General features: G+C 35.7%; 1 protein-coding gene across 5 annotated transcripts in view; it reads right to left on the bottom strand.

The window, feature by feature from the left end:
* LOC138709663 (glyceraldehyde-3-phosphate dehydrogenase-like) overlaps positions 1 to 16,977 on the bottom strand; it is a 141,447-nt gene that overhangs the window by 53,777 nt on the left and 70,693 nt on the right. For 2 of the 5 annotated variants that reach the window (XM_069840601.1, XM_069840605.1), the window contains exons 1-3: positions 13,774 to 13,834; positions 13,525 to 13,606; positions 9,136 to 9,233 (exon numbers count right to left, since the gene is read on the bottom strand). The exons of 2 other annotated variants lie outside the window; for them this stretch is intronic. In XM_069840601.1, the coding sequence (XP_069696702.1) occupies positions 9,136 to 9,233; positions 13,525 to 13,579 (153 nt within the window). In that variant the 5' untranslated portion in view covers positions 13,580 to 13,606; positions 13,774 to 13,834. Of the gene's footprint in view, positions 1 to 9,135; positions 9,234 to 13,524; positions 13,607 to 13,773; positions 13,835 to 16,977 lie in introns of those variants that run through there. One more of the 5 variants, XM_069840602.1, reaches the window with a different exon arrangement.

The following is a 16,977-nucleotide window of genomic DNA, read 5'->3' as shown; positions in this document are numbered from 1 at the left end:
GAATGGAGAAAGTTACACAACACAGAACTGCACGCATTGTATTCTTCACCTGACATAATTAGGAACATTAAATCCAGACGTTTGAGATGGGCAGGGCATGTAGCACGTATGGGCGAATCCAGAAATGCATTAGAGTGTTAGTTGGGAGGCCGGAGGGAAAAAGACCTTTAGGGAGGCCGAGACGTAGATGGGAAGATAATATTAAAATGGATTTGAGGGAAGTGGGATATGATGATAGAGAATGGATTAATCTTGCTCAGGATAGGGATCAATGGCGGGCTTATGTGAGGGCGGCAATGAACCTCAGGGTTCCTTAAAAGCCAGTAAGTAAGTAAGTAAGTAAGTAAGTAAGTAAGTAAGTAAGTAAGTAAGTAAGTAAGTAAGTAAGTAAGTATTCCTATTATTATTACATGGTAATAAGGAACAAAAATGATCTGACTTAAAAAAAGTTTAATAGTAAATATTGAAGTTTCATGTAATAGGAAAGGTGTAGGTGTGTGGCGTTGCTATTGTTTCAGGAGGCAGCAGACACAAAATAAAAATAAATATAACTCATTTCTATTATTTGCCTTTTTACTAACAACGTACGCCAAGTTCATACGCCACTGCTTCCAGCTCTGCTCTGCAAATCGCTGGTCGGCAAATGCAGCTGGAACTGTCATTGACTTTGATCAAATTCTGCTGGCAAAGGTCAGAGACATTGATCTCTGATTACAAGGCTTCATATGATCATTTGAATAAAGCAAGCTTGTTGGTGGTTAGAGAAATTGAAAAACGCATGCAGTTTCGTCCTATGTGCGTTAAAATTCGAAGTTGAAGGATCGTCCCATGACTGTGAGTGACTATTACAGAAAGTCTTTTAAAACTGAGTTCATATGATTTAATCAAATATAAGATATTATTTTGAAAGGTAGATAAAACCTTTATTAAGAGAGTTATCTCCCTATCACAAATTCCATCGACGATAAATAACATAGTATTTGATACAGAATCAATAGAAAGTTTGAGTTGGTTGTGTCATGTGATCTTTCTTTTCACTAAATTTGTGGTCAAGAAGAGTGAGCAGCTGGAATAAGAAAGAAATACCTGGACTTAACAAAATAATCGAGTTTTCATTAAGAGCTAGTTCACCGACCCTTAAAAAGGACAACGGAGAATTAAAAAAATTCGTGGATGTTTAAATCGCCAAAATAACATTCGCTACTGTATTTACGGCAAGTTCACAAAGAAGTCACAAACGAAAAAATATTACTCCTTATTTTAAAAACCATACAAGCTTTGCAAGCTTCATTTTGACTGTCCTATCCTTGATAAAGACAAGTCGTGGCCTCCACAAATTTACTAAGTTTCTTATTGTCATGTTGAACGAGTACTAAAATTGTGATTATCATGTACAGACCCAATGGTATGGCGAAAACCAAAGATTATGTTACTGACTATAGTTTTGCCTCAGAACTGCTGATTTTTCCTAATTGTTTTCCCAGACATTCCACCTGCCTTAAAGCCAATAACGCACGAAAATGACTTGTCCATACTTGATCCATTTAAATCAAAGGTTTAGAAACAACTGACAACAGCCAGACAGATCCATTAACATCCCAGAATAAAATCTTGTGAAAGAGCATTTGATAAAACCAACTGTGCTCTTAATGTTTCAAAACAGCAGGCAGAACTTTTGGATCTACTATACACTGCAGCAATTGGATCTTAGCAGTCAGGCCAAGTGTTTGAGCATTTACAGTATACAACAGCAGTTTTATTAATAAATTACTGGTATTTTATGAGATGAAGATTTCAGTTTGTATTTGCAAGGACGTAAACGGATAGAGGAAGATCATAAACTCTTCAAAACTGAGCTTTAAAGCTTATTCTCCAGTAATGGTAACGAAATTACATCCATTCTTCTAGTTCATGCTCATGAAAAGAACATGTGAAAACATTTGAAAGAAATTAAATATGTGGAACATACGTTGTTTGTCCGTTATGATTTGAAAGTAGTTTTGTGTCTAGAACAGTCAGGACCACCAGAAGTCACTACATCCAATAAGAGTGGCCCAAACGAGTAGTATATTTTAGATTAGATGACACAAATGTGAAACGTCCAATGGTTGACCAAGTAAAGTGATTCTACCATCTATCCACATCGAACTGGGACTAATGAAGAGCTTTGTTACATCTAACAGTACCTCTATAATATTTAGGATTAGTATTTCCTAAATTACATGAAGAAAAATGTGTTTGTCATTCCAGAGAGTAGGATTTTTTTTAAGATACGGTTTACAACATAATGTTAAGCGATTTTGAACGTACTGCTTGACTGTTTAAAGCTATGACTGACTGCTGGTTTTCTTGGCAATAGAAAAGAACCAAACTGTGTAGATTTATTCAAAGCTCTCGTATTTCATTTGAAAAATACAAACGCACGCTCCTTCTCGAACTGGAATCTGCAAAAGCACATACAACCGACTATTCTATGGACAAACTTCATACATTATTTGAGGATAGATATTATCAGTATCTATTATCAGTGTGGCACCTTCGATCCCCAGATGTAAAGTTTTTTAAATTTATTTTTATCTCTGAGGATCTCTAAAATAAAAAGTTTACAAAAACAAACCACACACCTCACAACTGAAAAATAGTGTCACTTCTTAATCAGGTGCAGCAAATGCTTGGAGCAATAAGGCACACCGTTTCAGCATCTCCTTTCTTAATTTTATTTGGGTGAGTAAATTATATTTTAACTGCTTGTACTTAATATTGTTTGTATATTAATAGTTTCTGGAATGTCGAAATAAGACACTACGATGTTTATCACCGATAGCAGACTGTCTGCGTAACCAAAGTCTGCCATGTCGCGGTTTCTCTACAATTTATTCACTCACTAGTGAAGTATTATCTTGGCTTCCTATTACTATATATATATATATATATATATATATATATATATATATATATATATATATATATATATATATATACATATATATATATATATATATATATATGAAGACCACTGGAATAGATAATCTTGAAAACCATAATTACAATATTTTAAGATGATGACTTCACCTATACTGATTGTTGGTAATGAAAATATTGGAAATCAAATCGAACATACAAAAGGAAAATCTAGTCAGCGGAAAATAAATTCTTACGTTCGGTGAAGTAATAAATAGTTTTAGACAAAATGTTAAGTTTAGATTACGAAATGGAATGAATACAAAATTCAACTTAATAAAAAAAAAGTGGGAAAAGGAACGTAAAAACGGAAAAAAGACTAAAATGTACACAGAACGCCAACAGAGAAATTCCTCAACACAATGAGAACTCCAAAACATTGCATGCAGAGAAAGCGACTCACATGAATACATTACATACAAATGAGATGAGAAATAGTGGTTGTACGGTTAATGCTCTCAGCGATTGAAAGTTATTAAAAATGAAGTATAAAATATGATTATTGAAATGTTATTTAAATAGCGACTGGTTTAACAGCATGAACAATATTCGTCGTCTTAAAACTAACTCAACAGCTAAGTAAGTTAACATATTGGCTTATTATGACAGAGAACTAAGTCAATTCCTGCCATTGGCTACTGTCATAATTATATCGTAATTTTGTCGTTTTAGGAAAATGTAGAACTAATAATATATTTTCGGATTCGACAAAATTTAATCTTAACTCTCTTCCTAAGTACAATCGGCACACTACCATGCTAAGAGTGTTAACAAATTGAATTCAAAATGAATGAATGTACAGCCATTCCGGGCAAACTGAGAATTCCAATGAATATGTCTTTTTAGAAATATTTGTTTATTATTAGTGTAAGACATAGATAAGGTTCTGAAATTAAGTATTCTAATGTTTTATTTTTAAAATGAAAATATTTTACAAGTTTCATGAGCATTAAAGCTACATGGTCTTGGCTGGGTGTCCCGCGCCGTGGCGTCGTGGTCTAAGGCATCCTGCCTAGGACCCGCGTCACGGAATGCGTGCTGGTTCGAGTCCCATGAGGGAAGAAATTTTCTCTTGAAATTTCGGCCAGTGTATGGGACTGGTGTCCATCCAGCATCGTGATGCACTTGGGGAGCTACGATAGGTAGCGAAATCCGGTTGCGAATGCCAGCTATAACGGCTGGGGGGATCATCTGGTTGAATGATCATCCACCTCTGCTTCGGAATGTGGGTGTGAGACCAGCAGTCGGCTGGTCGGTCTAGGCCTTCACGGGCTGTAGCGCCACGGATAAAGTAAGAAAAAGGTCTTGGCTGGGTAGTAGGTAATGTTTATTTGCTCAAAAGTTTGCAGCACTTACTCATAAAGAGATCAATTGTTAATATATGTTTTTCAAGGAGGTATTGTTAAAGAAATATTTTGACCGTCTGCACCACAGAACAACAAAATAATTGAAGTGCACGGTCACGGTGCATGTTGTGACAAGGAAGCAGAGAACAAAATGGTGCACTCCTGGTGGTCTGGCTTTGAAGCTTAACATTTGAAAATTTGAGCGCGATATTGGTGGTGTTGTTGATCAAATTATAAGGAATCTTAAAGATGAATGTTATTATTCTGGCTTTGAAGCTTAACATTTGAAAATTTGAGCGCGATATTGGTGGTGTTGTTGATCAAATTATAAGGAATCTTAAAGATGAATGTTATTATTTTTATGTGTTTATGTTATTTAATTAAGATAATAAGTAAGAATTTCAACAGAATAAGTATAAATAAAATAGCGGTATTAGCTGTTCTGATAACAGTCTAACTTATTTTCTTAATTAAATAACATAAATATACAAATGACTTATAAAATAATCATCAGGCTCTCGTTTCAAAACAAATATGGCGACTATTTTGTTGTTCTGTGTGGCTTTCTGTGTGATATATCTCGTATACAACGGTGTTTCCCACTAGCATCCAATCAGAAAATTCCATTCAAACGTTTAGCGCTTCTGGTGATCGGACAACAAAACAACGACGTGCAGTGTCGTGCTATCGGAAACTCCTCTCTCAGTTTCATCCCCCTGGTCTGCACTATTAATTCCAGAGCTCCAGGATCAAGGAACGTTTTACTCTGGACAATAGATTCTTTCTTTTTAGTACTTTGGGTTAATAACAATCTTACAGTTCAAGTCAATATTTTGACTTAGAAATGTCACAGTTGTTTTGAAACTGGAAAAATGAAGGACATTAACTCATCTGTAACATCCGTGACGAAACATATGTAATATCCGCGACATGAGAGAGACAGCTATAAACTATTTACCGATTATGTTTTTGTGAACTAATTGGATGTATAGCTTTCACATGAACACTGTAAGAATTAATTTCTTTTTGCTTGAGACAGAGACCTGAGTTTTACACTTTTTGTTAATAAGGTGTGAAGAGAGTTCACAAATCTTGTAAATCCGTGACAGAAACTTTTCTTTATTCTTTGCAATAATAATACATTTTATTCACTAATTTTGTTTTCTGTAAAATGATACTGATCTTCTAAATTGATTCTAATAATAAAAGTTGACAAAAGTAATTTCATTTTCAATATATAGAGTTTGAAAGTAGTAAAAATGTAACATCCGTGATAACTGGAATGGCTGTATAATTGAATCACTGATTGGAAAAGGGAAGAATGTCCATACACCTATGTTTTGAGAAAACTAAGAAAAACTTATTAACACTTACAATATTGTTCCTACAGCTTTGTGATGCATTACAAACTTGTAGAACTACGTTCTCTGGACTGTATGGTGCATCGTTTCAGCGCATTCGATAAATATTTTTGAATCCTCTTTTGAAGTTGATGGACATTCTTCCTTTTTCCAATAAATTAAAAATTCTCATGAGTAATTTGCAAAGAAACTCAATTAAACACAGGTTTAATCTGCTATTTATTGTTAGTTAAATTTCTATTGTTAACACAGAATGAATATTATTTAATTTCAGTCAAACATCTTAAGAATTTTATAAATTGTGCTGTTGTATTAAAAATAATTTTAATTAACAATTTAACTAATAATCTTCTTCATCAGACTGGATAGGATTTCTTGTGGGCCACTGAAGAACGTTGTTATAAAACTCCTAATACTCTGATAGAATATATTTAATTATTTTGTTAACGTCTTGCAGCTTCTTGGGATGTATAGGAACTTTGGAGTCGTATGCCATATATTTCAAGGAGCAGAGGTGTTCCTCTTCCCTTAAAGTCTGTATGTCTTGCGATTCAATCCATCTATCCATTCCAAAGAAACGACATAGCCTGGGGTATTCTGTTTATAGGTCAAATGCCGGCAGTTAGCAAGGGAAAACTTTTACTTCATGGGACTATTTAGAGCAATTCAAGATTCTTTTTAAGAAGTGTGGCCACCATTCTTTAACATCAACGATATCTTGATGTCCAATAATCTTGACTTGAAAAGCATTCTGTGTTTATCTTGAATTAACTATCATCTCAACATATTATTTCACAGAGTAGATTGTATTTTTGTATCATTCTTTTTATTACGGTGAAATCCCTGTTGCACGGGAGGAACGAGTGACCTCATACAGGATAACAGTGCTGAATTATCAGAAACTTGGCAGTCATGTTCGATACATAAGGCAACGTACAACAGTGTTATTGTCCACAACTGTGAAGTAACAGTTAGCGCGTCTGGCCGCGAAACCAGGTGGCCCGGGTTCGATTTCCAGTCGGGACTAGTTACCTGATTGAGGTTTTTTCCGGCGTTTTCCCTCAACCCAACATGAGCAAATACTGGGTAACTATCGGTGTTGGACCCCAGACTCATTTCACCGACATTATCATCTTCATCACATTCAGATATTAAATAACCTAAGCTGTTGATAAAGCGTCGTAAAACAACCTACTAAAAACAGTGTTATTTCGATTCTGTCCGCAACAAGGATCACTAAACACATGTAGTTCTTTCACTGAGTCAAGTTCACTTATGTAGTCATTGAGAAATGTGTAGACTTCAATGGGGTTTCGATTAGCTTGTCCTTCATGGTAGCAATAAAACTGTGCTGTATTGTTTTCCTGGTTATGGATTCCAAATACAAAAAGCCACAGTTTTCTTAAATAGAACATTTCCTGTGCAATAAGACAAGAAAGGGTAACATTTTGCATAAGTCGAACACTAGGTCGACTACGTCATTTCTTTCAGCACGTAATTTTATTACCTCTTGTTGTTTTATTTTATCAAATTTTGATGTTCGTCGTTTATGAACTAACAATTCTGCGAAAGCCATCGTTTTGTATTTTCATTAAGAAAAAAAGATTTAATTTTGGCGTCTTTGTACAGGTGAATGTTCTATCAGTGCCATTAGATACACATATTTCCTCTTTTTAGTTTTACCATCGTACAATGTAGTGATTATTTCCATTTGGTCTTCATCTTTAAAATTTTCAAAACACCTTCTGGAACAACAACAATAAAACAAACACAAAACTGCAGCATATATTATATGTTCACAGAAATATTTAGCAGTAGAAATATATCCAAATAACACATAGAACATACCAGATCTTTCCTTCATGATGGACCAGGCAGTTTTGCTGGCACAACTCCTCCTTTTGAAGTTACGTATTCTTTTCCCAAGGTCTAGATTTCTTAGGTTTTTCTTTTACATATATTATTCATCAATATTTCTTACTCCTTTTCTTCTCCAGTGTATTTGTTCACTATCAGAATTACTTTCACTCAAGTTGCTATGATTGATTTACAGACAACGAACTTACAACCACACTGACAGCAATATTAGCCAATTTAAACGAGAGACAGACTTCCTACCTGACATCTGGTGGTGATGCTTACAATATTGATTCGAAAAAGGAAGAAAGTCCGGACATTCTTCCTTATTTCAATAATTGAAAATTTTACTGGGCTGTTACTTCATTGTTATTGCTGGTAGGCTCTTCCTTTTCCCACTAATCGATGGGTGGATGGCTCAAGAAAAAAATGTATATCTCAGTCTATTTTCGAAAAAATTGGACTTTCTTCCTTATTCCAATCAGTAATTCAATTATTAATTAAATAAATCTTAAATAACTGTGTGTACAATGAAGTTTTCCTGCAAGGCAGAATTTGGAGCCCTGATATATTCAACTCACAAGCAAACATTCTGATGGGGATAGATAAAAAAAGTTATTTTTTTTTTCTTCCACCATGTTAATAATATCACAGGAAGTGTTTATACAAATTTTGGCAACTCGACCGCAATTATGAGGGCCGTAAAGAAATAAGTTCGCCAGGAGCCGATAACAGAAAGAACACACCATTTCATTGGAAAAAATTATTGGAACAGACATTGGAATTGGAAATTGTTGAGCTATTTTTCAACATACTCCCCACCGGAATTGAGACATTCCGAACATGGACAATGGCCAATTTTGAGATGAGACACGTGTTTACAAGAATGGCAGTGCATGGTTTCCACAATATAATCTGTAACAACACAGCATATCATGAACCAACCACATGTGAGTGTAAATTGTATGGACATATATGTGAACGCTATCACCTGGAACTCTGTAATAGATGAACTAAATAAGTGACTATACAAAGTATGTAATTTAAGTTAAGAAATGTAATGTATTCCTCTACACTTCATATGGCTATTTGGCAGCAATAAAAGTATTATTAAGTGAGACATTTGTCATATCCTGGGAACGACAGAGGGGTGCAGACGGCTGTCAAACGCTGGTTCTGATCCCAGGCGGCTGACTTCTGCGACACTAGGATACAAAAATTGATCCCGTGGTATGACTGTCTCAATTCCAGTGGGGAGCATGTTGACAAATAGCGCAACAATTGCTATATCTGTTTCAATCAATCTTTCCATGCAATTGTGTTTATTTCTATAAACGGCTCCAGGGAAAATCACTTTCTGGACGGCCTCGTACTAGCGGTCGAATGGCCAAAATTTGTATAAACACTTCTTTTGACATTATTAACATGGTTGAAGAAAGAAAATTAACTTTTTGATCTGCCACCCTCAGAATGTTTGCTTGTCAGCGAACACTTGCAATTGATAAACATGATGAGTCACAAATAATTTCTTAATGGCATTGACTGTAAGTGAACCTCACTCTGATACTAAATAAAACTACAGAGCTTGGAAATTTGTTTCATACACTTACCGAAATTCCCTTATTATCGGTGAGTGAAGCTCTCAATACTAAACGACCAATTCGACCAAAACCATTTATACCAACTGTTGCCATTGTACATGAAAAACCTGGAATCAAATTATACCAAACATAAAGAATGAGTATCTAAAACCTAAATATATTTAACTCTTGCTGTACAATAACATATTCTGGTAACATCTGTTTTCAATGAAACCTAACATAAGTAGAATTAGCATGGCGATATTTATTGTTATACACCGTGTATCAAAACGATGGGCCCAATTTCAAAGCCTTCTATCCTTGCAATCACGAGTCGTCCGTGAATAACATGCATATCGCTTGAAACGGAACGTCATAGAGTTTCTAATGACCAATGCTAGATGTGTCTCCCAATGCAACAATAGGTGCTAAATTTACTGACTGCAGTTATACAGGAATTGTCATTGAATCGAGATTAACGTTTCTAGTGAGTAAAAATAAACGTGTCCTCTGCTGTTTATGAAAGAAAGGTTTACGGCTTTTTCTTTTTCGAGGAAAATTTGCTCTTCCAGACTACGTAACGTGTGGATAACAGCAACGTCTCGTTGTATACATATAAAGAAACATCTTCGCTGTATAAAGCATTCTTCAGTGACAACCGAATAGCCGCCCAGAACAAGGTTGTAACCCTCATTTCTCATAAGTAGGACCGTCACATCGGTATACAGTATTTGTATTAGTCTTAGACGCCGGTCATAATGCAGTCGGTGTTTCAAGTACAGGCAGCGGAAGCGAATTTGACACACGCCTAAGCAAGCACGTTCCGTGTTGTTTACACGATTACTGCGTGTTATAAAATCAAGATAATACAATCATTGTATATAAGGGTTAATATCGGAAAGGTTTTTAAATGCTGGTGAGGTTGAGAATAATTGTTGGAAATAATACTTAAATTGTCACAAATGTTGTTGTTGTCTAGTGCCTTGCATCTGGCAATGAAGCCATTAGCCGTCGTGCTTTCCAATACTTTTGAACTGTAGTTTCTTCTGATCTTAATGCTTCACAGGTCTTCAAGTGATCTTCATTCATTTCTGCTGGATCGTTACACAGGACACATATTGGTGAAGCTGAGATACCTATTCTGTAGAGATGACTTGCTAGACAGTCATGATTTGTCAATAGTCTGAAGGCTGCAACTGCTGTTTTCCTTGGTCTCTGGGGGATTATATCTGGGTTGGAAAGTAGTGTAATCCATTTTTTGTCTTTAGCAGTTGTTTCTATTTCTTGTAGGTATGAATGAGAAAATTTTGTAGTGATCAAGCGTTTTATTGAGGAATATGAGAAATTAAATTTAGGCTTTGTGGCTTTCATGTAACTGTTTTCTTAACGGGCACCAGTTTTTACAATGTGGCAGTTGCATCACCCGACTTAAACCCCCATTATGCAAGGGGGACCGCACCTGTCGCTGGTCAACGGGTCCTTCGGACCTAGCCGGGAGGACTAAATAGATGTTATTTAGATCCACCGACCTTTCCCTCATGTGCCGCTGAGGGACGCTGTTGTACTGTGATAGGCCAGCACATATGTAAATGGCATTTCCTCCATTTTAGATGAAAAAGTTATACCGCTGTGACTCGGTCAAATGTGGTAAAACATAAATCTGAAAAGATGTTTTCTTTAACCCTGCGTTACTCATGTTATAAATATTCTCACCATTGCTCAGGTGGGGTTTCACAAACCCCATTTTAAATAACTAATATATTTTTCCGCAAGTTTCAGAAATCAGATAAACGCAATTAAATATACTATTCTTAGTTCACTTAAACAATTTCTTAAGTGAACTCTTCTGGATGTGATTGAAAAGTATACAGATGCACAGAGTACACACTAGCTCCATCTCTTAGATTTTCGTTGAAATATACGCACTGGGGTTTACCACACCCCACCTGAGTAATGCAGGGTTAATAAGCTTATTTAGAGTTTTGCATTACAGTTTTAGAATGCCGAAAACGTATATGGCGTACAATTTTGCTTTCTGTATATTTAACTGTTACATTAATTTATTTATACATCTATTCCGTACCTTACTTTTCTTGCACGTTGTTCGCTGGTTTCGGTTCCTACTGCAATAAACAACAACAACATTCATTTTCAAAGTTTCAAATGAAAATGACAGCCGAGTGTTGGATAGTATAACCTTGTATGCGAAAAAACTGCGTTCAACATTGGCTGAAATCAAGGACGCATATGTAAAATATTTCACATCATCAATTTCATTTCTACATCAAGTTTATAACAATCGCACTTATCATCTGATAAAATTTTTGCAATTTTGCATAATGAATTGGAACCACTGTTTTTTTGTATTACTGTGTGATGTAGAAATGAAATTGATAATATGAAATATTTTAGATATGCGACCTTGGTTTCAGCCGATGTTGAACGCAGTTTTCCCGCATACATGGTTGTACTATCCGACACTCGGCGGTCATTTTCATTTGAAAATTTGAAAATGAATGTTGTTGTTTATTGCAGCAGGAACCGAAACTAAGCGAACAACATGCAAGAAAAGTAAGTTACGAAACTGATGCGGTAAATAAATTAATGTAACAATTAAATATAGAAAAAGTAAAATTGTACGCCATATACGTTTTCGGCATTCTAAAACTGTAATGCAGAACTCTAAACATTAAAGAAAACATCTTTTCAGACTTATGTTTTACCATATTTGTGACAATTTAAGTATGATTTCCAACAATTATTCTCAACCTCACCACCATTTTAGACCTTTCCGATATTAACCCTTATTATACAATAATTGTATTGTCTTGATTTTATAATACGCAATAATCGTATACAAAACACGGAACGTGCTTATTTAGGCGTGTGTCAAATTCGCCTCCGCTGCCTGAACTTGAAACACGTCGACTACATTCTGTCCGGGGCATCGTATGTTCACCTCAGACTAATACAAATACACCGATGTCACGGCCCTACTTTTTCATGAATAATGGTTGCTAACGATGTGCTATGTATAATGCTTGTACTCGTATTAAAATCAGCACATATGTCTGATTGTCAACCTTGCTCTAAAAAATTAAAGTATGTACAGTACAATGTGCTTTTCCCCATTTTTGAAGAATTTCGTATTTGCTGGTTACAACCTTGTTCTGAGCGGCTATTCAATTATAGAATGTTCATCTTGAAAAATGTAAGAATTGTCTTAATACATAAACCTACCTTAATATGCTTATATTAATTTTATTGTAACAATTTATTTAGAATTCCTATTTGGCATATTTTTATGCTTATTTGCTTATTGCATATTAATCATTAAAACTTGGCGATTCACTAAACTATTTGCAATTTGTTGTGTCATTATAACTTATTGCAACTGCGAGGTATAGGGTTTTGAAATTGAGTCCATCGCTTTGATACATGGTGTACTTTCCATGCATTTAGCATTTGTCGCAGTTTGATGTTGAAGTTAACATGTTTTAATAGTAGGTGAATTCAGGAGAAATATTATCGTCTTGTCTCGGGAAAAAAACAGCTTTTTTTTAGAAAAAAATGTCATTTCCTGATTAAGCAACGTTTCCGAATATTGGACATGCTAATAAACACAATATGAATTATTAGACATCTGAAAACCAAAAGTGTATTAAAGCTGTACGTCTTCAGCATCGTTAAATATGAATCGTGTATTGTTACACCGATGATGATGATGATGATGATGATGATGATGATGATGATGATGATAATAATAATAATAATAATAATAATAATGACTGTACACAGCTTCACAGAATCATACTATGCGTTGTTTATGTGAACTGCGTCTAGCGAGTGGGAGCAGAGCGAAGCGCGGGTGACATCTATACTCCTCGCTGTACTCAACTGAAATCTACTGTTTTGATACGAACTTTTTACCTATGGTTATAAGTGGTTTCAGAACCGGTTCAGGCTTTTAAAAATTTATCAAGATGGCGTGACAAAATATATTACACACACGTTTTCTGTAACGATTCTATGATTTCGTTTTCGGTAATGGTGAATATAATGTACCTAGTATAACGAATGAACAAAAATAGCGTCTTTCATTTTATAAGTTACAAGTGATTTCATGACATTTTACATGGTGAAAAGTTGTTGCGAAGTAATGTATACCTATTAAAGTTTTGTATAATTACTGCTGTATTATGTCAGGTTGAATTGATGTTAAATGAACGGCTGGTCAATCGACCAAATTTTCGCACTGAATTATGACACTGCCATCTTCCCAAATAATTCACAATCTGCGGATTTAAACACTGTTCAAGTCTGCCAGACTATCAGAATTTAAAGTAAATCTTGACTGACCATTTCTGAGAGCAATTTTATTTAATATGTAGCCTAAATTTAATAACATAACACACTTACGTTTGAATTGATACCTGTAGCAGAAGTTTCGTTTCGCAAGGAAGAACAGTGACATCGATTTTCTATGTTGTTAATATTTCTTCTAAAATGGAAGCATACAGGAAAGAGTTTTATAGTGTTATAAAAAAGAACTTATACGCGATAGAACCTACAGTCGTAAAACAATGTTATTTTTTAATTGCTAATACTGAAAAAAAAATCACTATACATTAGAGCACAAAATTGTAAAGAAAATAATATAATAATTACCATCAATCAATCATTTGTAACTATTTTCCTTTATTTGTTGACAAAAGGTTCGATATTACGTCCCCATAGCAACTTTAAAACTTCATTCGTTACTACATACACCAATGCCTATTTGATGATAAAAGACTTATAGCGGAACAAGGCATCTAAACTTTAGTGAACATTTTGATGGCAAAATAGTTATTCTTGTATGTATGACCAACATTGGCTGTCTGATTCGTTTGGCAGACACGCGAACTTAAACGTATGAAACCGCAGACTAAAGTAGAAAACTATTATTTTATGTGATAACGGGACATCAAAATGTGAGAAAAAATCATACGCAGCAATACCGGTGATGCTTCAATTTAGAAGAAAAGTATGAATATTAAGTGTAAGCGTAAGAATCAGTGAATAGGGATTATACAGGATGTTTAAAAAATACGGGGCATAATTTCAGGTATGTATTTCCCACATGTAGACAATCAAAATAGTTCATTACAACATGTGTCCGGAAATGCTTCATTTCCGAGTTATGGCCTTCACAACATTGAAATTCACCGGAACGTTTTTCTTTCCGCAGGTCGTTGCCGTCAAAGGAGACATTAAGAGGGCACTCTGACAGTTCATTCCGAGGCGAAGGTTACATTCAGTGTTGTGTACGCGTTAGACTGTGCGACATGTATTCAAATCAAGAGCTGGCAGAGATACACTTCATGTACGGTAAGGCGGACGGCAATGCTGCGCTGGCTCGTCGTTTGTACCAGGAGAGGTACCCACAGCGACAATGTCCAGATCGGAAGACATTTTTACGTCTCCATTACCGTCTGTGCGAGTATGGAAAATTGAACTCTCCTGATTTGGGAAGGGGACGACCAAGATCTACAACTCCAGAAGTACAGGAGGAGATTCTGGAGGCTGTGAACATGACTCCTTCTATCAGCACACGAAGGGTAGCGTTGCAAGTCAATGTTCCTCATACGACTGTCTGGAGACTGTTGAAAGAGTATCAATTGTATCCTTATCATTTGCAACATGTACAGGCCCTGTCACCAGCAGATTACCCTGCACGAGTTAGGTTCTGTCAGTGGTTCTTGCAGCAGTGTGGTGTAAATCCGAACTTTCCTGCCTTAGTATTATTTACAGATGAAGCACAGTTCACACGAGACGTCATAAAAAATTTCCACAATCAGCATGTATGGGAGTATGAAAACCCACGTGCAACTATTCCATCTCATCACCAGGTGCGGTTCTCCCTCAACATGTGGGCCGGTATCATTGGTGATCGATTAGTTGGACCCCATGTACTTGTAAACAGACTTACGGGGCAGGCGTACACAAACTTACTGGAAAACACCGTACCTCATGTTTTAGAAGACACTCCATTGATCAATCGTCAACACATTCACTTCTTGCATGATAGCGCTCCTGCACACTTCAGTTGTACGGCTCGCCGGTACTTGGATCGAAGGTTTCCTGATGGATGGATAGGTAGAGGTGGCCCAATTGCTTGGCCTCCACGCTCACCTGATCTGAACCCTCTCGATTTCTACTTGTGGGGTCATTTAAAATCATTGGTTTATTCGTCTCCGGTGCCTGATTTGGAATGCCTTTGGAATCGAATTGTGGCACGTTCTGAGGACATACGCAATACTCCTGGAGTTTGGGATCGTGTTCGCAGGTCAATGAGACATCGATGTGAGGTCTGTATTCAAGCAGGAGGTGGACATTTTGAACGTCTTCTGTAATGACAACGACCTGCGGAAAGAAAAACGTTCCGGTGAATTTCAATGTTGTGAAGGCCATAACTCGGAAATGAAGCATTTCCGGACACATGTTGTAATGAACTATTTTGATTGTCTACATGTGGGAAATACATACCTGAAATTATGCCCCGTATTTTTTAAACACCCTGTATAGAATGGACACAGCTAATTTTCCTGTTCTGTTTTTCTGTGTTCATGCGCTCCGTCGGCGTTTAGTTCCTCTTTCAAACGCTAGAGGTTAGTGTAATCGAGCACACGCAAGAATTCCTCGATAATAAATTGAATATAAGAGTTGAGACCACTGCCTGCTGGATCGTATCTTATGGCTGCGTAACTGCCTGCTTGTTCCTCTTTCTTAGCACTGAGTTTCGCGTGGAGCATTGTTGTCCAGATTCGACGCTAGAACGCAGCAAGTAACTGCCGTTGTTTTGGCTGTGTTAAGTGTGCAGAGTGAATTATAATATTTTTAATTTTAAATCTTAAAAGTAATTACAGTGCATGTGATTGTTTATTAATTATATGATTTTTTCTTTAAAATATATTGGAAGTAAGAAATATTCGAGTTAAAATACGTTTCGTTCAATGCTGTTTTCTAAACAAGATTTTTTGTAGGAGATATAAAACTTTGTTTCCTAAATATAATATTAATTATAATATATTTAAAATGGTGTAACATTTTCCTATTAAGATCTTAATTAAGCTAATTTCTTGTCATTTTAAGTGTAACTTATCTGTCATCATGGCATTAGAGCAACAAGAAGTGGAAAGGATCAGAATACAATATCTCGTAAAACACACTGAACTGTAACTGAATATTTCCAAAGATATGGGGTAAATTATCTGTTTGCAACATTTCTTTTCGGGGGGGGGGGGGAGGATTTTTTTTAGTGAACGCATAATTTATTACACTTCGAATGAGCCTTTTTGTACATGGTGGTTACTTTCTGGCAATGCTGAACATAATAAAACAGGCCTTGGATGTGTTTGGATGTAGTATCGCTTAGAATAAAATAAAGTTTTAAGTTCAGTATTAATATTATTACATATTAAGTCGTGCGGAAGGATCCGGACACCCTGCGCCATCGTTTTCCTAAGCCCTTGTCTAGTTACTGGTTCTCCTCACAATTAGCGAGTCAGTCAAACTCTTACGGAACCACCTTTATGGACTCTAATTCAGTGTACTGAAAAAACTGACGCACCACTATCATTTTTCTTTTTCTTATTAGCTTTCATTGCTTCTTTACTTGTTTGTAACTTTCTTATTCTGTGAACTGCCATCGTTTGTTTGTTTACTTCTTTGTCATTTTTTACTATTATCTTTCATCATCTGTTTTTTTCTTTTTTTTTGTTTCGTATACTTTGTCTAATGGCAGCCTCTAATTTGAGGAAGCTCTGGTAAATAAATAAATAAATAAATAAATAAATAAATAAATAAATAAATAAATAAATAAATAAATAA

Source organism: Periplaneta americana, chromosome 11 (genome assembly GCF_040183065.1).
Source record: "Periplaneta americana isolate PAMFEO1 chromosome 11, P.americana_PAMFEO1_priV1, whole genome shotgun sequence".
Taxonomy (NCBI): Eukaryota; Metazoa; Arthropoda; class Insecta; order Blattodea; family Blattidae; genus Periplaneta; species Periplaneta americana.
The sequence above is the reverse complement of the archived record's forward strand: the minus strand, read 5'-3'. Positions and strand labels throughout refer to the sequence as shown.